The sequence below is a fragment of the Gymnoscopelus microlampas genome, assembly GCF_963454915.1.
Source record: "Gymnoscopelus microlampas genome assembly, chromosome: 22".
NCBI classification, from domain to species: Eukaryota; Metazoa; Chordata; class Actinopteri; order Myctophiformes; family Myctophidae; genus Gymnoscopelus; species Gymnoscopelus microlampas.
In genome coordinates, this window is record NC_139959.1 from 30,454,890 (window position 1) to 30,481,242 (window position 26,353).

A 26,353-nucleotide genomic window follows, 5' to 3' on the forward strand; every position below is an offset into this window, starting at 1 on the left:
CACACACACACACACACACACACAGACACTTTGGGCCCTGGAAGCTTTGTAAGAGAGAAACCTGACACACTCACACACCGGCACAGACCCTCACACACAGAGACATGGGCAAGCCCACCAATTGTGGAGCCAAGACCAGACTCCTGGCAGCTGTGAGCGTCCTCCTCATCCTCTCTGGCCTCATCACCAGCACACAATCAGGTGATAGTGCGGCGGCGTAGCGCGACAATCGTTCCCTTTTGTGATTAAAGCGCCAAATTTGGTAGAGGTGTTGATTGATATATTGGGAACAAATCTGGATATTGGGCCATCACAAATTCTCACCCTGGTGGGCGTGGCAGCAATTTTTCAAAATGGCCACCAGCGGTTGATCAAATCTTCCTAATTTTTGTCCTAGTAGGCCGAAATGTTGCTCAAGTATGTGAGTATGAAGGTGTGTGGGTGTTTTCATGCTAATTGCCTAAAAGGGGGCGTTGCAATGGGAGTGGCCTAGATAACAGCAACATTTTGGGAGAATTGTTCAAATGGTAATACAAGCGGGACATTTGGTACAAATCATCTTTGGAGATCACATTTGATTTAGGAAACCAGGCCACTCTTAAATCAAAGATGGCAGCCTTCTTTCAAGATGGCCGCCAAAATTTGTTTTTGCATTTTTGCATATCTTTGCCTATAATCATTTGAGGTCAATCACCAGATCACCAAATAGCCCTCCCATAGTATGTTTTTGAACATTTTCAAACAGGAGTTACCATTTATAAGCATCTAAATTAAAACTTTTCAGAAACACGCCCTACAACTGTGCTCACAGTCAAACTTAGGAATTAAAGCAAAACAAAATCTGGTTCTGTGTCTTCCTCATTGAATCCAGCCACCTGCATGTCGTCTCTCAACGCATCCTTAAACCTCCGCTTTGGCCTTCCTCTTCTCCTCTGGCAGCTAAATCTTCAGCATCCTTTTCCCAATGTACCCCTCATCCCTCCTTTGCACATGTCCAAACCATCTCAACCTTGCCTCTCTCGCTTTATCCCTAAACCTTGTCACCTGGGCTGATCCTCTAATGTAATCATTTCTGATGATGTCCTTCCTTGTCACTCCTAATGAGAATCGTAGCATCCTCAATTCTGCCACCTCCACCTCCTGTCTTTTTGTCAGTGCCACCGTTTCCAAGCCGTACAGCATCATGGCTGGTCCCCCTCCCGTCTTCACTGCAAAAAATGGCCAAATTAAAACAAGCAAAATATTTTTAAATTGAGACATATTTCTTTATATCAAGCAAAAAAAACTGCCAATGGGGTAAGCATTTTATTCTATACTAGAATTCTTAAAACTAGAAACAAAGTCTAGCCACTGAAAGAGCATACTGGTGCTTAAAACTAGACAAAAATGCCTACATCTAAAGCAAGTTCTGCTTAATACAAGCAATGAATACTTTGTTATTTAAGAAAGATATGCTTAAATGTGGTATTTTTGTTCTCTTTATTAAGCCGATTCTGAGGATTTTTTCCTTAAATCTGAGAATAATAATAAGCCCCAAAACTCTTACAATAAGAAGCAATTCCTTCAAAATAATAGAATGAAAAGTCTTAAATTAAGACACCAGAAGCATTCTTATTTTCAGCATTTATTTTCTTTTATAAAGCAGCTCAGGCCCACATGCTATAAAATAGTGGTTCTCAAAGTGGGGTCCACGCAGGGACCCCCAGGAGTCCATGAAAGGATTTGAGGAGGTCCTGCTGAACATTTGTTGACATAGCCTCAATGTCAGTTTTACTACTTTAACCCATGATATAATTTTAACAACCCAAATTGTGTATGGGGAGGCCCAGCGGCACAGATTATTTTCAGAGGGGGGTCCAAAGCCAAATATTAATTTGGGGATCCTGGACTGGAATAAGTTTGAGAACCACTGCAAAGTTGGGCAGGGGGAGGACTTCACACTTTACACAGCAGACACTCAAGTCTGGACACTCAACTGGAAACATTCAATTCTAAAAACCATCCAGCGTGACAATACAATGTATATATAAAGTGCTTTGAGGGAGAGGCATAACTGATCCTTACTTCACAGGGTCCATCAGTTGAAGAATAATTGTTACCAAGACGTCTTGGCGGTAATAAAGCAGTACCAAGCTCTGTTGGTGACTAACCTGAGTAATCAACTAACCGTATTACAGCAACATCAAGGAACTGAACTGGTGGCGTTTGGTCTTTTTCTATGAGTCATGTTCCACTTGGGGTATGTGAGGTGAACGGTGTAATCACTCGCCATGAGATACATCATGCTGGCATAGGTGTCCTCTTTTGGGGGGAGCACGGTGGCGCAGTTGGTAGTGCTGTCGCCTCACAGCTAGAAGGTCCTGGGTTCGATTCCCGCAGTTGATGCTGTGGGCGTGTCCTCTCCTCCGAGTCATCAGTGCCCACCCCCTAGGTGGGGTTGGCGAAGGGGCCTTTCTGTGTGGAGTTTGCATGTTCTCCCCGTGTCTCCTAGGGTAGGTACCCTCACAAAAACATGTAGTAATCCTGGTCACAATACTGCCTCCCCCTGGATAAAAAAGGTGTCATCTTTTGGGAAGGTCAATACAGGCATGGCTCCAATGGCATGTGCAGATGGTTTCACAGACGGCAGGGCTGAGTGGAGTGGTCTTGCCTGAAGAAAGGTGTTGGGGTCTTCTGCAGACTGACACAAACACAAACAGAAAAAATCACAAAAAATGTATGCGTTGCATTCTGAATCTTATAGTCAAATATGAAAATTGCCATATATGCACATTTCTTACCTCAAGGATGTGAGCAGAGCATGTATGTCCTAACTTCATGTGGTGGAGACATGTCAGGCGGGCTGCAAAGTTAAAAACATTAATTTACAGCAGCCAGTTATTTAAACAAGCGTATACTTTCATGAGATACTCCGTCAGAAACAGTAATTACTGTACCTTTGTCCAGCTGCTTAAGGTCCCACAGCGGATCACTTTGGGTACAAAGTAGGAGTTCCGTCAATCGAGGATTCGTCAGAGTTCATCCTATGACACAGACAGATAAAGAGAGAGAGCAGGTCAGTTCACATTCCTCCAACGAGGATCTACCGGTGTTCATCCATAACTAGAGAGAGATCACAGAGAGACAACATTTTTGTGCCATCAGGATACAAAAAAATCACAAACACATAACATAAATACAAAATACATACAAACTGGAAAAGGCCACCAGTCATGATTCAAGAGGCATCACATTACATTGTATGCACAGAACTGAGATGGGGCCTGTTTGTTCAGGAGTCCTATAGGGACAAATGATCTTGAAGCCCTAGCCTGCAACATTGGCACTGTGTACCGTCGTCCTGATGGTAAAAGGTGGTATTGACTGTATAACGGGTGCGTTCTATCCCAAGCAATAGCTCTCCCCTTCCTAAGCACCCGGGTCTCATACATTGCTGCTATACTCTCATGTCGTACCCCAGCTATCTTGCTGGATACATTGATGATTTTATGGAGTTTGTTCTTATTAACCAATGATAGTGAGCCATACCAGGAAACAAAACAGAAAGTCAGTGCACTCTCCACGAAGGATCGATGGAAGAGCACCATTACACTTTTTTGCACATTATACTGTCTCAGTCTGTGCATAAAATGCAGCCTCTGCTGACCTTTCTTATAGATGGCATTAGTGTAGGAATTCCATGTCAGCTTGGAATCAATCGTTGTACCCAAATACTTGTATTCGTCAACAGTCGCCACCCCATCCCCATCAATAACTATTTGCTGGTGTGCATCATGAGCACTAGTCCTACAATAAAATATACTTAGTGTTCTTAATATTCAACTGACTGAAGGAAGCACATGCAGGCCTACTTCAAAGGAATACATTTGCTTACATGTTCCAGTTCTCTGAAGCAGGGGTCAATGAGTCAATGAAGGCCCATCTGGGTTGTTATTCAAGGTCCAAGACCTGGGAAACATCCTTCTTGTTGGGTCTGGTCTTAGGCTCTCAGTTGACTCTGCCAGACTGCCAGAAAACATAACAAAAATAAACAATTACAATTTAAAAGTGTAACCTGGCATTACGTTTCTAATAGCAGAAACTGAAGTGTGTCAGATGTTTGTCATTTGTCTGCCAGGTATCAGTGGTGTGTTAACATGAGTAGTAGCTTACTCACTTAGCTCCACTGGCTGCATATCTGTCCTGCAACATTGTAGTGCTCTATGAGGTAAGGGATAAAAGGATAATATACATTAGAAACAATGTTTGGTAATGTCTAGACGCCAATTAGAAATAACTAAGTAATAGTAAAAAAAGGAATTAGACAAATAACCACTGGCAACCACTGGCATAAATGAGGCTAGACAAGACAGTAGCAAAGGGCCTTGCAGTCAAGACAAACAGCCAAATATACAAACAACATAAGCCACAATCTATAATAATTACTACTACTACTAATAATAATAATAGTCTGTTTTCAACCTGGTGTCCCTATTTTGGACAACATTCTCAATAATGGCCAGCCTACACCCTCACAACGTGCCACTGTCTAACCCTACCGCATTAATTGTTGGTACAATGATAATTCGGGACCCCCAGGGGTCCTCGAGGGAGATCCAGGGGGTACCGAGCTAAATGATGGATAGTTAGGAACCAAATTGACCCTTATGGCTTATGGTTAAATTAACATAGATTTTACAATATAAATTGGGGTCCCGGAGATAGAAATGCCATTAAATAGGGGTCCGTAGCCTAATGCATGTCAAACTGGGGGTCCTTGAAATTAAAAGAATCACTGCTAGAGACGTAAAAATCTTCTCTTATGGGACTCCCTAGCTGGCATATCTTTTCAAATGGGGGTCCGCGGGCTTGTGAAAATAGCAGATCTACAAGCTCACAATCGCGAGGCGTTGTGATGTGAGCTTGTAGATCTTCTATTTTCACAATGTGCGCCTATTTCTTAGGTAATATTTGACAATGTGGCCAATGTTTGACCATGTTTTGTAGTATTGTTTGTTGTGTGTCCATTTATATTTTAGAGCAGTGGTTTTCAACCTTTTTCGCATCAAGGACCCCCAAATTGACAAATATTAGCCCTGGGACCCCCATTTGAAAATATATGCCAGGGACTCAACCATTTAGATTTTTTAGGGGGTCCCAATCTACACTGTATCACCATCATCAGTGTTCATTTAACTCTGAGAGTGTACAAATGGAACCAAATGGACCCTAACGGGTCCATTTGGTTCCATTTGTACACTCAGAGTTACAGACATATAAGGGTCAATTTGGTTGCTAACTATTCATTTGCCTGGGGACCCCCTGGAACCCCCTCAAGGACCACTGGTGGTCCCCGGACCACTGGTTGAAAGCCCCTGTTTTAGAGGGATTAAAAAGGTCTTATAAGTTCTTAAGTTGTCTCTTTATAAATGTGCAGATACCCTGTATAGTGTATGCACTTACACTGTATGTTGGTTTGTTTACTGTTGAGTGAGAAAAACATTAAGATAATCTTCTTGGGACCCCCAGTTTGGTAACCACTGCCCTAGGCCAGTTTAGCTTTTCTAACCCACAGGGGTGCAACATTTAATTGAATACATTTATTATAAATAATATTCTTATAAAAGCGATTTTCTGAACATCTACAAGATCACAAAGCATGTTGTCAGCTTGTAGATGAACATTTTTTAAACATTTTTTAAACAACACAGTTGTATGACAAACATAAAATATGGCTAAAGTAAAGTAGTAAATAGATGCTTTAAACCAGAGGTCTTCAACGTTTTCCAAAGACCCCTAGCTGAGAGAGAGATGGAGCAGGGACCCCCTCTATATTGTATAAAATTGTATTTCAGATTAAACTTTTTTTTCAACTTGGTCTGCTCTTTTTACCCCCTCTAGACCAAACCTTTTTGCCAAAAATAGCCGATCTACAAGCTCACTGTGAGCTTGTAGATCTGCTATTTTTCTAGATCTGCTATTTTTGGTTACCCTCAGAAAAGGGATGCTAGGGTTCAAGTGGTTAATGTAAAAAATAAATATATAACACACACACAGATTTGGCGGCCCCTGGGTAGTAACTCTGAGGACCCCCTGTTGAAGACCCCTGCTTTAAACATCACTTGGATACAATAATATTGTAATTGTGTGTAAATACGTTTGTACCGAACACTACCCAGATAGCAAAATATGGGTGAATCAACGTTGAAAAATAGGCGGCCATAACGGTTGAATCAACGTTCGATCTCAACGTTGAAACTGTACTGAAATCGCAACCCTAATCTTTGTTGATTCAACGTCTGTGTTTCAACCACTAACTAACACTATATCAACGTTGATTCAACCATCATCCAAATGGTATTCTGCACGCTGATTTTATGTTGAATCAACGTTATGAATCAATATTGATTCAACCATCATCTAAATGGTAATCTGCATGCACATTTTAGTTGATTTAATGTTGAATCAACATTAGGAATCAACATTGATTCAACCATCATCTAAATGGTAATCTGCATGCACATTTTAGTTGATTTTATGTTGAATCAACATCAGGAATCGAACACTGATTTAATTTATAAATTGATTATACTTAATCATGTTAGAAATCAATATTGATCCTGATCATCAAACAACCTAATGGTAATCTGCATGTACATTTTAAATTATGTGTATGCTGATATACTGTAAGGCTACATCTTGTTCAAAATTACCTTACATTTCCCAAAATGTGAAAATATAAAAATAAAGACAGACAATATGATTTGAATCTTCACATTTATTGAACCAAGGCATTTAGACCTGCTTTGAACTGCTTTAAGCATTGTTTTTATGATTTAACAGATGAAATATATAACATATAGAAGATTGTAGATCTGCTATTTATGAAAGAAATCGTGAAAATGTCTGCAAGCATTTGGATATTTTGTAAGTGAATATATGCCACATGAGCACTTTACACCTATATAAAAATGCTATTTGAAAATAATTGATCTGCAAGTTTAAATTACAAATCAAACCACCATTATTTACAAGCGATTCCACAAAAACAATACCCAACATGGCTTATAATGACCAAACGTGTACTAACTTTGCAGACTAAACCAACGGTCTGACAAAACACACTGACAAGTGCTCTAGTAATACAAATGGCTTAATTAATAAAGCCTAACGGGCCATCCACACCAAGCACTATATATACACATTTTTAATTTATTTTATTTTATAGAATTTAGAGTAGCCAATGATTGTGAGCCTCTTTATGCTAATTAATTTCTCACACATTTCTGTGTTGCTACTGCAATTGTAGCCCCTCCATCCTTCTCCTCCTGTTCAACACCACTAAAGACGAACAGTATCTGTGTTGATGATGACAATATGAGTGATTTGCTGGAACTCTGGAAGACATGAGCAACTGCCCACTGAAATGATCATGTCTGCACTGTATTTAAACTAAATAATTCTACAACGATAGGATTGACAAAAGTGATATGCTTAGTGTGGACAGCCCCATTACAGTTTGAAAGAGTACATTATTTCACACATGAACAAGTGAACACTTGTCAATTTCAAAAAAGTGCCTTACTTTTACTTAATGGTATTACATTCAAAGTCTTAATAATTTGCAGCTCTAAAGTACTTAAAATGAATAAAAGTGGCTTCATTTAGAACTCCTATCACTTTACAACATTTTCTCATGCATGAGAAAAATAAAATGCATGCATTTTAGTCTACTGTCACAAAGGAGGGCTGAGGACAACCTGCCTACCAGTTATCCACTATACAATCTTTCTAAAATGACAGGAGGTTTTTAAGACTTTGCAGTTTGGGGGGTAGTTTTTTCCTTTCCCAAGCCAAGCATCACTCTTTGAATAAAGTTCAATATGTTCTTCATATCATTAGGGTACTTCAAATTGAGTGCATACGTCAGGCTAAACAGCAGGCACGGTGCTTGAGGGAGGTTATGGAAATTATCCATCACAATACCTCCTTCAAGGATGATGGCTGTTGACACTGGCTGAAGGTCGACACCATCTGAGGGAGGTGAATCTTCACTGCTCACAGTCAGCAATCCGACCGATACCTCTGCCCAGGCGTCTTCACTTTCGCTGTCACAGTCCTGTACAGAACCAAACAAAAACAACATTACAACAGGGAAATGTAGACACTTCACACACATCTGCATTGAGAAGTTTTATCAACATTGGTTGGCCTACTGTTTTTGACAGTATATTACTCATGGTAAACAGCACAGTAAAATATGTATCTGAAAACATTTTAGGCTAGAAATAAGCAACTCGGTAACAAACATTCTGCATAGTGGCCATCTCTCTCTCCCTTGAGCAACGTGTGAGTGCAGGCTACAAACACTTACACTGCACACCATGTGAGTGAGATTCCACCGTGCTATAGCCTGAAGGGATTGAACCTTCTGATTGGTTTGCAAGGCCGTTTCAGACTGAAACTTCAAAATAAAATTAACGAAAATGTAATTTCACTGGACCTTTAAGGTGTAACTATGAGAACTTACCAAGACAGTGGTGTAGAAACTGCTGTGGTCATCTCCAAGCAGAAGAAGGAGGCCTCGGAGAACAAGCCTACCCAGCGCGGTCACGTCGGGTTTCTACAAGTGGATAATGAACAAATAAAGTTCAAGATCTGACCATCACAAGTTACAGTACAGTTACAGCATGAAACACCACAATATATGTTTGATGAACAGTTGCAGAGAGCAGTTGCTGATTGGAGATGTGATTTAAAAATAGTACAATCCACAGCATTTAGTTATCAACAACAATCAATAGTTAGCAATACTTTAACACTCTGTAATACAGCCGGGAAGCATAAGTACTATTTGGGGTAATAGGTTGTACATAAACTTAGTCATGATAATTACAAATATAAGAAGCATGTTGTAGACTTACCCATCAATTTGCTGCACAATTCCGGATAATTTCTCTCTAATGGCACCTTTCTTGGACTTTAAGATAGTGACCAATTGTGGTGTATAGCGATCCAGAGCATCAAAGAAGTCTGTCTCTAGGTGTGTGGTGGCGATCCTGTTAAACTCAGCATAAGCCTACAACACAGCAAACCACAGAACAAAATACAGTGACTAAATACATTTGAAAAAGTGTGTAAATTAGGAAAACATTTGGTTAATTGTCATACAAATAATTATGATCAACAATGTAACCGTTTTGGCATTAAACATTGGACGAATTACATTTCGGTTCCGACTTTTAGGCTTTGTAAACAAAAAAGAAATGACTGACAATGACCGGGGCCAATAATACCATTATGTAATATGGCCAGAACAGGCCAGGCATTTAAAAATATTGAAAAATAGTGAGAGTAGCCGACCTACATGTTCACAACACATCACTTTGCGAGATGTTGCGAGCTTGTAGATCTGCTATTTTCACTATTCTTCAATAGATAAATGTATACAGATGAACGCTTTTTCTCATAACTGTGATCAGACAATTACCTATATTAAAATTGGCTTACAGGAGATCCCCCATGCCACGCTCATGTCACCATGAGTCAGCCATAACAGGGCAGGGGTCTTCAACAGGGGGTCCGGGACTCCTAGGGGGTCTTCAGAGTTGCTACAGGGGGTCGGCCAAATCTCTGTGATAAGATCATTGTTTCTTTATACAAACCACTTGAACAATAGCATCCCTATTCTACAGACAACTTTAGCCGAAAATGGCCGATCTACGAGCTTGTAGATAACTAACCTGTTCCCGGATGTCCTTGTAGGCAGATGAAGATGGGCACAGTGCGTGTTGGCAGGAAGGTAGCTGAGGGGATTCTGGTCAGGGCCCAGGCTGACTCAAACTGCATGTGTTGTGCACCTATACAAACACAGAGGAGTGATTTTACACCAATGTCACATGGTCAGAATACAAGTTTTATCTGAACACCAAGTGCTCAGTCACAGGCTGACCCGGTCAGAGAATGCTTTTCATGTCAGCTGATAGAAAACCACCCAGATATCATTATGTGAAACCCCAAAGTTGTGCCGAGGGTAACCGCCTTGGGGTCTAAGCGCTCTGCCCTTCAGCATCTCTATGACCAGAGGACAGTGAAGAAAGCAGGAAAGAATCCAAGAGACCCAACTCATAACCTCAGCACCTGCTAAGAAACATAGTTACAGTTCATTATTGTTTATTTAACCATTATGTTAAATGAACCCCCCACCTGAAGTGTGCAGTTCTTCCTCTTGAGGAATCCCACAAATCAAATTCTCCACACCAGGTGGAGAGATTAGGAGATCGAAGGATTGGGTCTACACAGAAGAGAACATAACATTATATAAACAATTGTAAAATGAGAAAATTAAAATAAAATCACTTATGAGTCTACTTATAAGAGTGTATGCAAGCAGTAGGGTATTGTAGATAAGCTCTTTGATAAACACACCATTGTGTGACAACAGTTTGAGAAAAAATGAGTGGACCAAGTAGAACCCTGTGGACTCCTGTCTACAAAGTATATATTGTAGGGTCTAGGTGGTTAAACATAAACTTGTAGTGCATTGCAGAGTATCAGTCAAATAGAGTATCATTCAAATAGGCAAAACTGCAATAGCAAAATAATGTATTACCATGCCAGGATTGTCTACAAGCCTAGGGAACTATACGCCAATATTTCCGGTAGGCCTTTAGTTCCATTGCTGCGAATCCACTTGCCTCCATGTAGAGATGTTTGATTCATGTAGTCCTCAACCTGGGACACTGGACACCTACTGACCTTCATCCATTCAACCATTTCAATAAGTTTTTCAGGAGGCACATCAGATTCTGTTGAATGATAAGTACAGATTCATTATAGCTGATTTCAAGTATTTGAGGTTCTGGCCTACTTGGAGTGTGTGAAAAGTCGCCAATCGGTCCAGCGGTGCCTGAGACTAGTTTTTAGAAGATGATGGACAGAAGAGTCATGGGACCGCAAATATAATCCCTTGCATCTGTCCAATCTAGCCTGGTGGGGATAATTAACATTGGTTATTAGTATTACCTGGTGTACTAGGGACGGTCTGTTCCTCTGGTTCTTGGTGGTGTGGTCGTTTCAGCCTTCTCATGCGCTTCCTGGTGTTCCTCAATCGCTCCTCCAGGAAGTCTGTAGCAGGTTTTTTTCCCCGGCCAGGTGTGTACCAAGCTGCCTGTAAAAGAGACAATTAGGTTCAGCTTAAATTTGCCTGGCGTAAACCATGAAGATGGTTACATGGGATTTTAAGGAGCAATCCAAAAATGTGCGTGTGACTGCACTAGGAAAAACTTTGAGCACATTTCTTTTAGGTGTGTGTGTGTGTATGGAGTGTTCTCCTTTATGTGTTGATTGATTGATGACTTACATAGCCACTGCCAACTGTAGTACCATCCAAATTAAGGCAAGGGCTTTCTTGGTGACATTAGATGGCCTGTCAAAGAACGATGAAATGAGACAGTAATCATTGTTACAAATATATGACGATTCAAATCCCTGAATTGAACACTGAATGGTTATGCGCTTTTTAAGTGCATTCGATTCTGTGTCATTTTTAGATTTGACCTAAAAAGCATTATTTTACACTTTGGCTACTCAAAAACAGCAGATATACAAGCTCATAGCGTGGCACCGAGTGCTGCGCTACGAGCTTGTAGATCTGTTATTTTAGAAAAATCTTGAAAATGTGTGCAAATCTTTGAATTTTTAACGAACATTTGTAACTCAAATCTTTGTTTCTGGGGGTCCCTAGAACAAAATATTTTGAGATGAGGGTCTGTGGCCAAATACATATACATTTTGGGGTCCTTGACATGAAAAAGTTTGAGAACCACTGACATAATAACACAAGTTAAAAACAAATACATTTAGAAGACATTTTGTAGAATCGGCCTCAGGTCTTAATGGGTTAATTGAAGGTGTGTGATAATCAGTTCTTCTGATGAACTTGGCAAAGTGTTTCACAATGCATACTGATTAATGAACTCATGTTATACAAATGAAATCAGTGGTTCTCAAACATGTTCATGTCAAGGACCCCCTAATTAGTATGTACTTGGCTAAGGACTCAAGATTTACAAAAGTGTTTCAAAAATATTCCACAAATGTTGTTTATACTGTTTTTTAATAGCTGATCTACACCCTCACAACGCATCACCATGCACTGTGAGCTTGTGGATCTGCCATTTTCAAATAGGCAATTTATAGGGTTTAAGTGGTTAAACTGAGTTTCATGCTATATAATCTCATTTAGCTGGGAACCACATGGAAACCCCCCAATGACCCCTGAGGGTCCCTGGAGCCCACTTTGAGAACCACTGATAAACATTACCTGCTTTTGTTAGCTACTGTCTGCAAAACAAAACTTAAGTTAAAAAACGGACTACCAAATTTGTCTGCACACTAAAATCCTCAATGTTCATTTATTCTCCTTAAGGATCCATTGGTACTCTCTGTCTCTTAATTAAATTATTTTACTTTTTACTGTAGGTTAAAAACAAGATTCATATATAAAATAATAATTACAGTCAAAACAAATGTGGCCTCACCAAAGGGATATGTGGCCAACATTAGCTCTCTTTTAAGAGCTAAGTCCTGAAACATGATCATATCATGACGTTTTCTACATTTACAACCCATACATCTACATAAACGTTCAAATTTCAAATATAAAGCACTTAGCCCAGGGCCAAGGATGTTACAATTTGAATCGGGAGGGTTTAAGTATCCGTACCTCCTGTATTGTTCAATAAAAGTAATTTTAATCCGATCGGTGGCCATTTTCTCCGAGTTTTCTGTATGCTTTAAACTACGCGACCGTCGGTTGGGAGGTGTATTACATTATACACATGCATTACAACTATGAGAAAATGGCCACCGATCGGATTAAAATATATTTTATTCAACAATACGGAAGATGCGGGTACTTAGACACACCCGATTAAAATTGTAACATCCGTGGCCGTGCGGTAAGCACTTTATAGTTGAAGTATGAATATTTATGTTGATGTACGGGTTGAAAGTGCAAAAAACAGGTTGAAATTCCGGCCATGAGGCTCGTGAAAGGACGAGCGTCGTGTGAACCATGGCTAAAACTCGGTCGTGCACGGTTACATGAACGTGTTAGTTCATGTAACCGTGTACGACCGTGTTTGGATAATATTTTAATTCCATAAACTCATTAAACTTACCTGTTATCTAGTACAGTAAACACGAAAGCACCCCGGTTTGAAAAAGAAATCTCTCAGCCAACAGCCGTTTCCTCTGCCTTCCGGTGTTGATGATTTGAAAACTAACAAGCTCCGCCTTCAGTGTTGCCATATCCGCTTATTATAAGCGACTTTGGGCTTCTTTTTCTGTGAAGTTTTTTGGGCTTGCTTCCTTAATGTCGTTTAAACCAGTGGTGGTTCTCAAACATTTTCATGTCAAGGACCCCCAGATTAATATGTAGGCTATTATCCATTCAACGGACCCCCATCTGAACACATGTTATGCCAGGGGGGACCCCCAATACAAGATTCGTATTAAAATGTTTCAAAAATATTCCTAATTTTTCACATTTTCCTCCAGATAAGAGTTTTGTTTTAAAATAGCAGATCTACAAGCTCACAGCGCGTCGCATCGCAACCCGTTGTGAGCTTGTAGATTGGCTATTTTCAATTAGTCATAGTTGCTTCTTTTGGGCTAATTTCCATAGACCTGGTTGCTTATTTCTATCGCAAAATCTGGCAACACTGTCCGCCTTGTGCATGAAGGATGTCTGCGGTTCTCAACCTGTGGGTCGAGACCCTGACAATTTAAGTAATAATTTTAATACCTTAAAAAATAAATGAAAACAAATCAAAGAAAAAGACTGTAATACAAGTAATCAACAAACTATACTATAAACTGGTCAAACATTGGCCAAATTGTCAAATAATATAAGAAAGAGAGAAAAAAAGAAAATAGCCGATCTGCAATAAGAAGTTATAGATTTTTGAAATAGTTCAAAGTTTAGCTTTTCTCACATTTTTCTAAAATATTTTGTTTTAATTAAAAAACATGTTTTCAGACTCAGAAGAGGACGCTGAATTGAATGGGCTAGGTTTTGATTTTGTATGACCCTTAAAAAGTGGCTTAAACAAGCGTTAAAGTTTCATAAACTTGAAACTTTTTTCACAAACATATTATTATTATTATTATTTTATTTTGACCCTTCAACCCTCTTATTTAGATGATTTAGAGTTGAATGGTAGGTTAAACAATAGTCTAGAATTGTTTAATAAGAAGTTAAAGATTTTTGAAATAGTTCAAAGTCTAGCTTTTCTCACATTTTTTAAAAATATTTTATTTTTAAATTAAAAAGAACTTTTTCAGACTTAGAAAAGGACGCTGAATCGAATGGGATAGGTCTCGATTTTCTATGACCTTGGGAAATACAAAAGCTCACCAAAAAGATTGGACGTTGACTTTTGAATAAAAAACAGATTTTGTTGAGCACAAAATCTGGAACTAATCGCTCCAGATATTTTTTAAAAATCTAAAACTTCTCTCCATCCATATTGAGAGTAAGCCGGATTTTTTGGCACCAGCCTTGATTTTTTTAGACACTGATAAAGCTCAAAGTTCAGCGAAAAGACTGCAAAGGTCAACCCTCGTTACATTTTTAGAAATTGTATTTTTCTTCGATACTCTGGCTTTAGACTAATGTGATGACGCTGATTCCAAATATGTAAGTTATATTTTTCTCGGAAAACAGGAAGTGCCTCAAAAGGCCACTTTCTGGTTGGTTTTAGGGTGTTCCAGGCCTGTGATAACCCCGATATATTTTTTTTCCAAATCTACATGTAAAATAATGCTAAAATTTGAAATCATCAAACCCTCATATCAAATCATGATTTAATTATCCCTTAATTGGCTATGGTTACGGCTTCGCTATCTCGCTCAATATCTCGAATACGATAAGGACTTAGGGTCCACTTTTTGGATATGTTGTAGAGCTGGCTGAGACGCACGTGTGGATGTCTTGTTTGTCCCGGTAGGGCACATTTTTTTTTCTGACTTTGTCCTTTGGTATGGTCTTAAGGTTTAAGACTCTATGTGCCTTCCGATAGTGTAGGAGGTCAACTTAGGAGTGTCGTACCGGGACAAACAAGACATCCACGTGTGCGTCTTGGCAAGCTGTACAACATATCCGAAAGGCGGATTCGAAAAACGTATCGTATCGAGATATATTGCTTTATTGCGCATATAATAACTTGACATTGGACCCTAGCCAATTAAGGAGAACGGTAAGGCTGTGTGTTAGGGGAGTTACATGTTCGCGTTCGGGGCGACGCGCTGACCCAGAATTTGGTGTCCAATTTAGTTTTTACTCCTTTCAAACAGTTTTTCACTATTGTCTCGGCCCCTAGGGTGCGCCGAAACAATCGGACAATGGATTATCGATCAGCTCTTCAGTCATTTTGGGGCATAAACAAGAAGATGAAGGATACAATTAATAATGATGATAATAACTGATAATGATGATGATGTTCAAGTTTCTGTAATGATTTTTTTCCCATGATGCATTGCAAAATACAGTTAAACATTGTAAAATGACAGAACAGTAAATTACTGTACATTTTTACTGTAGAAATTACAGAAATGTGTTACAGTGTATACTTTGCACAGTATTGTACCATATCAAAATTAATACAGATCCCTATAATGATCCCCCTCATTATATGAATATAGGTCAAATATAGTGATAAAATATAGGTTACGTACCTTGTGTTTTCATGTGAGAAGTGACAAAAAGAAGGTATCAGAATGATTCACAAGTGGGAAAATGAATAAAGACATCAAACCCAAACATCTGGGTTAAAAATAACCAGGTGTTCAACTGCAATTGAAGCCCTAATAACCCCTTTGACCCATCAGTTTACAGTACCCAAATAACCCATAATTATGACCCAGCCAAATTAACCCAGCAATGTGTTTATAGAAATAACCCAGCATTTTTAAGAGTGTACTAAACACAGTGCAATTAAATGTTACTGATTCTGGGCAAGTAAACAAAGATGTCTTTACTTAATAACAATAAGTAAATTGTATTTTTTAGTACACGTTACTTGATTAAACCTAGTATTGTAACAAATGAGTAAAGCTAACTTATTTATTTAAGTATAGATAGCTATTGGATTTTACAGTGTAGATTAAACGCTGATTCTGTGTTGGCATTTCAATCATTGAATTTTGCACCATAGATAAAACGTTGATTCAATGTTGGCATTTCAATCATTGAATTTGCACCATAGATAAAACGCTGATTCAATGTTGGCATTTCAATCATTGAATTTGCACCATAGATAAAACGCTGATTCAATGTTGGCATTTCAATCATTGAATTTGCACCATAGATAAAACGCTGATTCAATGTTGGCATTTCAATCATTGAATTTGCACCATAGATAAAACGCTGATTCAATGTTGGCATTTCAATCATTGAATTTGCACCATAGATAAAACGCTGATTCAATGTTGGCATTTCAATCATTGAATTTGCACCATAGATAAAACGCTGATTCAATGTTGGCATTTCAATCATTGAATTTGCACCATAGATTAAACGCTGATTCAATGTTGGCATTTCAATCATTGAATTTTGCACTGCAATACAACAGTGATTCAATGTTGAAAAACCATCAGTCTTCAATCGTAACCAAAAATCAACCCTAACCACTATAATTCAACGTTGAATAACCATATTTTGCTATCTGGGTAGTTTCAACATGGCGGAGTCCAGCGGGCCGTGTCTCTGGGGTAAACAAAGAAGGACGAGAGTCCCTCGCTAACTTCGCTAAATAAATCGATGACATAAACTTAAGCAACAAAAGTATGAGGAATATGACAAAAGACAACGTTTGCTAAATATATAGTATATACAGTGAACGTTAACTTACCTTAGCATAACAACTCTGAATGAATGAACGGAGCAGACTAGAGCTGCAGAAAAACAACAAGACCGTTCTTCTCTCTTCCTGTTTCTTACGCGCGCTTCTCCAGTGATCAACTGCGCATGTGTAGTGCGGTCAGTGTTGCCAGATTCTGTGAGAGAAACAAGCAACCAGGTCTGGGAAAACCAGCCCAAAACCAGCCCAAAAGAAGCGACTATGGGCAACATGAGCACTTTGACACATACATCAGCTATTTGAAAATAGCAGATCTACAAGCTCACAACGCGTCGCGATGCGACGCGTTGTGAGCTTGTAGATCGGCTATTTTCAAATAAAATCTTGCAGGGAAATTATAATGAGCAGATCTGGCAACCCTGAGTGCGGTTCTAGGTTTGGGCGGATACGGAAACGGTGCATGGTATACGCCCTGTATACCATTCAAAGCCCTTTGAATTGTATACAGGATACAGTCATAGAGTTAGGAGGATGCAGTAGACAGACCCTACATCTGATTGGACTGAACAGGAGCGAGGCTTTCCCCATTGATTATAATGAAAATTCAGACAATACAGCCTTACTTAGCAGGACCAAAAGCACACACACAAAACGTGATGTTAGAATACACTTGTGTAAAGTGATGTCCAAAAATAAATACACTTAAAAGGGATATTTCACTTTCAAAAAAACTTTCTGTCATTTTATCATCTACTCAGGCCTTTGTGAACCACCCAGACAGTTTTTAAGTTGCTTGATTCATTATTTAGATATTTGATATTCATTTTATCAGACACGCCCCTTTCCTATACAAACCCATTGTAACTTCAAACTCCATTTTAACCATGTTAGATTAATCAAAAACACCCGTCCTTGGTTCTGGTGACTCATCCTGCCCTCTTAATGCGTGAGGGGGCCGTGTTTTTCCGATTACTTTTTTCATTTATTTTATTTAAATTTTTTATTGTACTTTATTTTTTTAATTTTCAAAAAAAATATTAAAAATACATACCGTATGTCCCTGTGTGAGGAAAGTTATATGGGCGCGTCCGGGCTGAAGAGCTGATAAATAATCTGTTGTCCGATTGTGTCAGCGCCCCCTAGTGGCCAAATTATTCAAGAAGCCCAATAACCCTAATTTTCAGAACCACATGTTTGTGTGTGAGGAAAGTTATATGGACGCGTCCGGGGTGAAGAGCTGATCAATAATACGTTGTCCGTTTGTTTCAGCGCCCCCTAGGGGCCGAGATAATAGTGAAAACCTGTTTGAAAGGAGTAAAAACAAAATTGGACACCTGTTTCTGGGTCAGCGCGTCGCCCCGAACGCGCCCATATAACTCTCCTCGGACACGGCCTTACCATTCTCCTTAATTGGCTAGGGTCAAATGTCAAGTTATTACGCGCAATAAAGCGATATATCTCGAAATCGATGCATTTTTAGAATCCACCTTTCGGATAATGTTGTACAGCTCGCCAAGGCGCACGTGTGGATGTCTTGTTTGTCCCGGTATGACACTCCTAAGTTGACCTCCTACACATTCAGAAGGCACATAGAGTCTTATATCTTAAGACCATATCAAAGGACAAAGTCAGAAATAGAAATGTGTCGTAACGGGACAAACAAGACATCCAAGTGTGCGTCTCAGCCAGCTCTACAACATATCCAAAAAGTGGACCCTAAGTCCTTATCGTATTCGAGATATTGAGCGAGATAGCGAAGCCGTAACCATAGCCAATTAAGGGATAATTAAATCATGATTTGATATTAGGGTTTGATTATTTCAAATTTTAGCATTATTTTACGTGTAGATTTGGAAAAAAAATATTTCGGAGAAATCACAGGCTTGGAACACCCTAAAACCAACCAAGAAGTGGCCTTTTGAGGCACTTCCTGTTGTCCGAGAAAAAAGAAACTTGCATATTTGGAATCAGCGCCATCACATTAGTCTAAAGCCAGAGTCTCGAAGAAAAATACAATTTCTAAAAATTTAACGGGGGTTGACCTTTGCAGTCTTTTCGCTGACCTTTGAGCTTTATCAGTGTCAGAAAAAATCAGGGCCGGTGCCAAAAAATCCGGCTTACTCTCAATATGGATTGAGAGAAGTTTCGGATTTAAAAAAAATATCTGGAGCGATTAGTTACAGATTTTGTGCTCAACATAATCAGTTTTTTATACAAAAGTCAACGTCCAATCTTTTTGGTGACCGTTTGTATTTCCCAAGGTCCTAGAAAATCGAGACCTATTCCATTCAATTCAGCGTCTTTTTTTGAGTCTGAAAAGGTGTTTTTTAATTTAAAAATAAAATATTTTAAAAAAATGTGAGAAAAGCTAAACTTTGAACTATTTCAAAAATCTATAACTTCTTATTAAACAATTCTAGACTATTGATGTAACCTACCATTCGACTCAATATCATATAAATAAGAGGGTGGAGGGGTCAAAATAAAATAATAATATGTTTGTGAAAAAAGCTTCAAGTTTACTAAACTTTAACGCTTGTTTAAACCACTTTCTAAGGGTCATACAAAATCGAGACCTAGCCCATTCGATTCAGCGTCCTCTTTTGAGTCTGAAAACGTGTTTTTTAATTTAAAAAAAATATTTTTGAAAATTGTGAGAAAAGCTTAACTTTGAACTATTTCAAAAATCTATAACTTCTTATTGAAAAGTTGTAGACTATTGATGTAACCCACCATTCGACATAACCAGGGTTGACCTTTGCAGTCTTTTTGCTGATCGACGACGCTCAGGGCAACCTGCTACCAGCAATCTAACTACAAGAACTATCCTTATAATTAATTCATCCTAACAGTGTTGTAACCTGTGGTCATATACATCTTCCTGCCTTGTACAAATAGTATATAAACATTTGATTTGGTTGCACCTTTGTTTCGGCGCCATTGAAAGCATGTTCGAGCATTGCAGCACCGTGCAATTCCCCAGGTCCCCTGTACGAATGGAATGTCCCTTGTCAGTGTAAAACCCCATTAGAGCTCACTCCTCTTTGCAATGGCGAGTTGATCCAAATTGAGACTGGTGACTGTTGTGGTTTCTTTATTATTATTGTTTATTTTACTATTATTTTTTTATGACACTGTCCTGCCTGTATGTTAATTTCTTTTTTTGGTGTGTACTGTACTGTGGGTGGGGGTGGGGGGGGGGGGGGGGGGGGCTGTAGTGTGTCAAGTTGAAGCCTACAGAGCGTGCTTGATATCACTTACATTTTTTTGTTTTATATTCTTTTTTCTTTTGTCCAATAAGTACCTATAACATTATGCATAAAACTACACAGCGTTACTGCAGAGTTTAAGACTGGTTTTATAGTTCCCAGATTGTAAAGTGTAGCGTGCACTTTTACCAATGTGCACTGTTTGTTAAATGGTTTGAGCGATCTGAAACATGGTCTTTATCTGTGATGTCAGATTGTTGAATTAAATTAATGTAGGGGTGGGAATGAAACTGTAGTGTGCATGTGACCAGTTGAACCCTAACACCCAAACTTCTATTTTTTGTTTTATATCACTTTTTATTTTTATCTCATCTGAAAGTAACATGCATGCACAGCGTTGCCGAGTTTTGTTAAGATGTGATAATGAAATGTTTTATAGTTCCCAGATTTTAAAGTGTAGCTTGCACTTTTACCAAAGCCAATGTGCACTTTGTTAAATGGTTGGTTTGATCTGAAACATGTTTGTTTGATCTGAAACATGTTATTTCTATGTGATGAAGTCGCATTAGATTGACAGTTGAATTAAATAAAACAATTCTTAAATTGAGAATCTGTTCCAACTGGTCTTACTCTTAAAATAAGGAAAAATAATCTTGTGCCTCCGCTGGGATATGATGCAAACCACTGTTGTAGCTTGTTACTGGTTAAGTATTGCTCAAAAATGGATTAAATTCCCTATTAAGAAAATGCAAGTTACATTTCCCTAAAATGAGAAAATAAAATCTTGTTTGAAACATGTTTGACAAGCAAAAATGTTCTTTGACAAGCACATTTTTTCTTTTTGGACAAAATATAAGACTAATATGCTAGGATCGAGGATTTTTTTACTTTCTTAAAATCCAATTTTTGCAGTGTTATACTGTACATCTTCCCTCTCACAGGTATACTTCTGTTACAAATAACTCCTGACACGTTCCTCCATCTGTTTCCTCAAAGTGCTCCTTCCATCTTCTCAACACACTGTCTTTGGTTGAGCTCCACACAGCATTGTTCTATCTTCATCTTCACACCTAACACCAGTACCTGCAGTACTCAAGCTGTGCTTGAGTACTGCAGGCTCCAAGGGCCCAGCTTCCTGCTTTGAAATAGTCTATATAGGAAGTAAAAGTTCATATGAATGGCCAGTAGGTTCGCTGTTTTAGCCCTGCTGATGTCAGAAAGATGTTTTCTCCATTCAAGTGGGTGGGTTTTTGACGAACTTTAGACTTGATTTTCTTACCTTAATAAACATCGTCATAAATACTATATGCTTCCAGTCGTTAGTTTAAAGTCTTCTTTCAATCACCATGATATGCGTTTTGCGAAATTAGGGTCCCATTTATTTTTAAATTGATGATAAAGTAATTGACCTCATATAATTATAGGTAAAGATATGCAGAAATGAAAATACAGTCTTTTGGTGGCCATCTTGAAAAGAAATGGCTGCCATCTTTGATTTATGAGTGGCCCGGTTTCCTTAATCGAAACGTGATCTCCAAAGATGATTTGTACCAAATGTCCCGCTTGTATTACCACTTGAACAATTCTCCCAAATGTGTTATCTAGGCCACTCCAATTGCAACGCCCCCTTTTAGGTAATTAACATGAACACACCCACACACCTTCATACTCACATACTTGAGCAACATTTCGGCCTACTAGGACAAAAACTAGGAAGATTTGATCAACCGCTGGTGGCCATTTTGAAAAATGGCTGCCACGCCCACCAGGGTGAGAATTTGTGATGGCCCAATATCCAGTTTTGTTCCCAATATATCAATCAACACTTCTGCCAAATTTGGCGCTTTAATCACAAAAGGGAACGATTAGGCTGATATATCGCGCCACGCCGCTCCACGTGGTAGTGGTGTTGTTGTTTTTTATTGATTTGCTTCATGGTCAATGGGAAATGTGTGCCCATTGCACAATTGTAACTAATTATTACTGCTACACTCATTTGATAGCCGAGCTCAATTTAGTTTGGAGGTTAGCTATCATGTTAGCGATTATGTCTAATCTAATACCGTGCTTCCCAAATGTTCAAACCAATTAAGGCAATAGTCAATTTATTTTCATGCATGGTCTGTGGCCTTAGATTTAACATGTGTTTTCAACAATTGAAATGTGTATTGCTTATTTCTTTCTTAAAGGCCTATAAGTGATTTTCTTTGGTCAAAATAAGTGTTAAATATCTCTATTTTCTGATAGTGCTCATTGCTTGCTATAGAGTGTTTGTTCAGTAACAGGAGTCTCCATGTCTCCAGCTCTTTAGTAAACAGAAAATGCATGTTCAAGTTAGGATACCAATTTTATCCAATCAGGATAGAGATCTCAGTCAGGATACAGATTAAACAAGTGAAATTGGAGGTGGTAACACTGTAAAAAATTAAGCTGATAAATGGGTACTCTCTCCTGATTGGCTGAAAGGTTGTCACCTACCTGAAAATGTATTTTCGGTTTATTAAAGAGCTGGAGAGACGGGAAGACCCCTGTTACTGAACAAACGCTCTATAGCAATGAGTACTATCAAAATATAGTTTTGATAGTACACGGTGACACAACATTGCTCACATCTTACACTCTTCTCCCCCCACGCGTGACTGGTGTGTCTGTGTGCATGTTGTACACGTGCATTCCACAGCAAAGTGTTGTGTGAGGTACCGGCGGCAGCCGCTGCGGTGCGGCCGGCTGACAGATTACACCCTGCAGACCATCAACAACTCCTGTGACATCAATGCTGTCATGTGAGTTATGACATCATCCTCAGTTCACACACAGTATGCTGTGTCACGCCCACTCAGGATAAAGCATCTGACAAACTATAACCACTTAAAGGAGGAGTTCACCCAAAAATATGACTTATTTCTTATCAATTACGGTAACCGTCTTCCATGCCGACATCTCGCCACTCCGACTAGTGGCTTCCGCGTGCGGTTAGGGTTAGGGTGAGGGTTAGGTATAGGGTTCGTTAACGTCGGAAAGGCGACATGTCGGAAAGGCGACATGTAACCATCAATTACACACCCCTTGAAGCATTGAATTGAAGATTGAAGATTTTTTTGTTTTTGTAACATTCCTGAGCCAATAATTTGATGATAATAATAAGGAGAAGCTAATGTATCCGGTAGGAGACACAAAGTAGGCTCTTTGTGTCTCCTACCGGAGAGACCGCCGGTTAGCAAATTATTGGCCTAGGAATGCGATAAAAACAAATATATCTCCATGAATTCAATGTTTCATGGGGTGTGTAATTGATAAAAAATAAGTATTTTTTGGGGGTGAACTACTCCTTTTAAACCCACTAGACTTAATAAGCTGGACTTGAGTTGGCTCTGTACTTAAACTGCTTTTTTCCATCTACACCAAATCTCTTCGCCAAAAATATCTGAGCTACAAGCTGACAACGCATTGTGACTCGTTGTGAGCTTGTATATCTGCTATTTGTGGCTCAAGTCCCCTTCCTTATTTCACGATTCTCTGAAAATAGCCGATCTACTACAAGCTCACAATGCGGCGAAACGCGGTGTGAGCTTGTAGACCGGCTATTTTCAAACTCATTTCCCCACTCTGAGAAGCACTGGACTGGCATGCAGTGTTAGTGGAGACAACAAGGGACACTGCAGTGTGAGGAAGGGCGGTCAGTTATGGGTCTTCTCCTGTCTCATGCAGATTCCACACTCGGGGAGGTTTCGTGTGCGCTGACCCGTCCAAGGACTGGGTTATTCGCAGAATGCGCTGTGTCGAGTGAGTACAAGACATGTGTGTCTTTCTTTCTTTTTGTCTTTTTGCATTTAACCTATACAAGTGATATATATAGTATATATGACCGCTGCAGACCCCCATCTGAAAATGTTTTGTGCCAGGCACCCCCAGAAGAGATTTGTTTTAAAAAACACACAAATATATATTGTATATCTGCTATTTTTGAATAGTTAATGCTAAAATCTAAAATGACACAGATGCTTTCCCGGTTGTATTGAGTTAATCTGTGTGTGTGCGTGTTTGTTTGTGTGTGTGTGTGTGTGTGTGTGTGTGTGTGTGTGTGTGTGCGCGTGCGCGTGTGCGTGCGCGTGTGCGTGTGCGTGTGCGTGTGCTTGTGCCTGTGCCTGAGCGCGTGTGTGTGTGTGTGTGTGTGTGTGTGTGTGTTTTTGTGTGTGTGTGCTTGTGCGTGTGCGTGTGCGGGTGCGGGTGCGGGTGCGTGCGTGCGCGCGCGCGTGTGTGTGTGTGTGTGTGCCGTTAATGTAACACCTATTGAATACATTTCTTTCTCTCTGCTGTTTCCTTACAGTGAAAAGAAGAGAAAGGATAAAAGCTACTCTGCACTACAGTAGCTGTGTATCTGCAGAATCACCGACCATCGTTTACCTGCAGTAGTATATAGTAATCACTTACTGTGTACCATGCGACACATTGTGAGCTTATAGATCGGGTGTTTTCACTATGTTGCACGAGTAAAAAGTAAAAAGTAAAGTGGTTAAGATTTTTGAGATGCTGTATGGGACCCCCTGGTAACCCTCCAAGGACCCCTAGGGGTCTCTGGACCCCACTTTGAGAACCAATGCAGTAAAAAAGCTCGGGTCGGACTCGAACCCGCGCCAGCTACAGGAAGGAGCCTTATTTATGTGGTATGAACGTTAACCTCTGAATGAGCTGACCTACGTGTTGAAATAAGTGCTATAGTCATTTGAACTTTGACACAAGCTCTCCAAATAACATATTTTTCTATGTATACATTTTACCATTAATGTTTTGATCTGTTTTATAAACAGAAAATGTAGTATTTATTAATACATACAAACTGTAGCTTCGATTGATTAAAGAAGCATGGAATGTGAAAATGTTTTTATTAAGTGACCACAGATTATATTTGTGTTGATACTGAGCCTCTGTGAGAGGATATAGATGAGACACTTTGTTCTATGAAGAGGAATATTTATATATTTTGTAACCAAATAAAGTACACATCTTGTAATATGTGTGCTTCTTAATCCATGTGGCTGAAATCAGGTTGTCATTGTACCGTGTCCGTAACCTCCTGTTTTGTCAGTTAAATAATAATGCAGTATTAATTAATCATACTTTTATTACTAATTAAGCAAAGAAAGTAATGATATTACAAACATGGCACGTCATTTTTAGGTCACATATCTGGCTTAAAGCTGCACTATGTAACTTTCCTCTTCTACCCCGGATTTGAACCTGGTTTCCTGCGTAAGTGCTGCACTTGCTCAGGGGATAGCTTACATTGAATCTTGACCTTCAGGTAATAATTTGTGTCAGATCCTGTGTCTAGGTGAGACATGACCTTTAACATGATCTGAATGTCTCAATAGAAGAGCATGCAGGGAGACAAAATACAACCACCTCAATGTAGTTATGTTGCATTAGCATACTTTACCATACAGATCGGACAAAATTTCATTTTATTCATAAACATATAGTTGCATAGAGGGCGCTTTAAGTCCATGACGTCATCTGCAGTATTGAATTGCAATATAATGAGGCAATATGACCAATGATTAAAATAATGGAACTCGGTGGTATGGTATTCGGCACATTTTAATTTTGATTGCCAACACTGTAAGAGCAAATAAATCAAGGCATGCAGTATGGAGATAGGAGGTTTCTGGCCCACAGCAAGAAATAAGTTGCTTTTAATGTATTAATATTAATGACAATATTAATTAGATAATATCATATTATAATAAGCTCTATATTGTGATAGTAAGCATTGCTTAAAAAAGCCAAAGGTCAGGTTTACCAAGTATTGAGGGTTAAATGTAAAACATCCAAAACAAATTAATAGAAAATATCATGCATGTGTAAACAAACAAACATTAATTTACACAACACTGATGACAGTGCTGTCAAACAAGTCTTTGCAGCCATCTATGAAACCTATGAAAAAGTTTGTTCTGCAACACAAACGGTAGCGCTGTCGCCTCACAGCTAGAAGGTCCTGTGTTCGATTCCCACCGGGGGTGCTGTGGGCGCTGAGTGCGTGTTCTCTCCTCCGCGTCATCAGTGCCCATACCCTAGGTGGGATTGGCGAAAGGGCCTTTCTGTGTGGAGTTTGCATGTTCTTCCCGTGTCCCCTAGGGTCGGGTAGGTACCCTCACAAAAAACATGCAGTAATCCTGGTCTCTATATTGCCTCCCCCTGGTCAGCCAGGGTGTCTGATGGAGGGGAAAGGAACTGGTTTCGTGTTCCTTCCACGCGTTACATCCTACCGGGGAAACTCCCCCCTGTCAGGTGATAGGA

The 26,353-nt window shown here is 39.3% G+C and overlaps 3 protein-coding genes and 1 long non-coding RNA gene across 9 annotated transcripts in view; 2 read left to right on the plus strand and 2 right to left on the minus strand.

Annotated features, from left to right (window-relative positions):
* On the plus strand, positions 1-24,490 carry LOC311039443 (C-C motif chemokine 20-like). The gene is made up of 4 exons (XM_084049325.1): positions 1-201; positions 22,734-22,836; positions 23,762-23,836; positions 24,381-24,490. The coding sequence occupies exons 1-4, from the start codon at positions 105-107 to the stop codon at positions 24,421-24,423; spliced, it is 318 nt and encodes a 105-aa protein (XP_083905451.1). The 5' UTR covers positions 1-104; the 3' UTR covers positions 24,424-24,490.
* LOC311038729 (C-C motif chemokine 20-like) overlaps positions 1-24,948 on the plus strand; it is a 125,686-nt gene extending 100,738 nt beyond the window's left edge. For both annotated transcript variants that reach the window (XR_014600077.1, XR_014600078.1), the window contains exon 5: positions 24,871-24,948. The gene's annotated coding sequence lies outside the window, so the exon portion shown is untranslated. The remainder of the gene's footprint in view (positions 1-24,870) is intronic.
* LOC311038803 lies at positions 1,609-16,967 on the minus strand. The gene is made up of 6 exons (XR_014600089.1): positions 16,896-16,967; positions 4,157-4,200; positions 3,875-4,005; positions 2,937-3,023; positions 2,781-2,842; positions 1,609-2,680 (listed from the first exon to the last, which is right to left on the minus strand). It is a non-coding gene; the product is annotated as an uncharacterized lncRNA (long non-coding RNA).
* On the minus strand, positions 6,776-13,246 carry LOC311038903 (uncharacterized protein). 5 transcript variants are annotated; one of them, XR_014600102.1, is made up of 10 exons: positions 13,164-13,246; positions 11,342-11,407; positions 11,005-11,149; positions 10,592-10,787; positions 10,186-10,273; positions 9,723-9,839; positions 9,470-9,612; positions 8,904-9,058; positions 8,510-8,602; positions 6,776-8,098 (listed from the first exon to the last, which is right to left on the minus strand). XR_014600102.1 is itself a non-coding variant. In XM_084048532.1 (10 exons), the coding sequence occupies exons 4-7, from the start codon at positions 10,680-10,682 to the stop codon at positions 9,571-9,573; spliced, it is 231 nt and encodes a 76-aa protein (XP_083904658.1). In that variant the 5' UTR covers positions 10,683-10,787; positions 11,005-11,149; positions 11,342-11,407; positions 13,164-13,246; the 3' UTR covers positions 6,776-8,098; positions 8,510-8,602; positions 8,904-9,058; positions 9,470-9,570. The 5 variants fall into 5 exon arrangements, 4 of the variants coding, with proteins under 4 accessions (XP_083904658.1, XP_083904656.1, XP_083904655.1 ...); XM_084048532.1 differs by having other exon boundaries at positions 9,470-9,590; positions 10,677-10,787; XM_084048530.1 differs by having other exon boundaries at positions 9,490-9,612; positions 10,677-10,787.
* Positions 24,949-26,353: the final 1,405 nt, after the last annotated feature.

Coding starts and splice junctions, on each gene's coding strand:
- LOC311039443 (XM_084049325.1), top strand. CDS start 105: ATGGGCAAGCCCACCAATTGTGGAGCCAAGACCAGACTCCTGGCAGCT. Junction 22,837..23,761: donor TGTGACATCAATGCTGTCAT/GTGAGTTATGAC, acceptor TGTCTCATGCAG/ATTCCACACTCGGGGAGGTT. Junction 23,837..24,380: donor CGCAGAATGCGCTGTGTCGA/GTGAGTACAAGA, acceptor GTTTCCTTACAG/TGAAAAGAAGAGAAAGGATA.
- LOC311038903 (XM_084048529.1), bottom strand. Junction 9,840..10,185: donor GGAAGAACTGCACACTTCAG/GTGGGGGGTTCA, acceptor GTGTTTGTATAG/GTGCACAACACATGCAGTTT. Junction 9,613..9,722: donor ACAAGGACATCCGGGAACAG/GTTAGTTATCTA, acceptor ATCTTATCACAG/AGATTTGGCCGACCCCCTGT.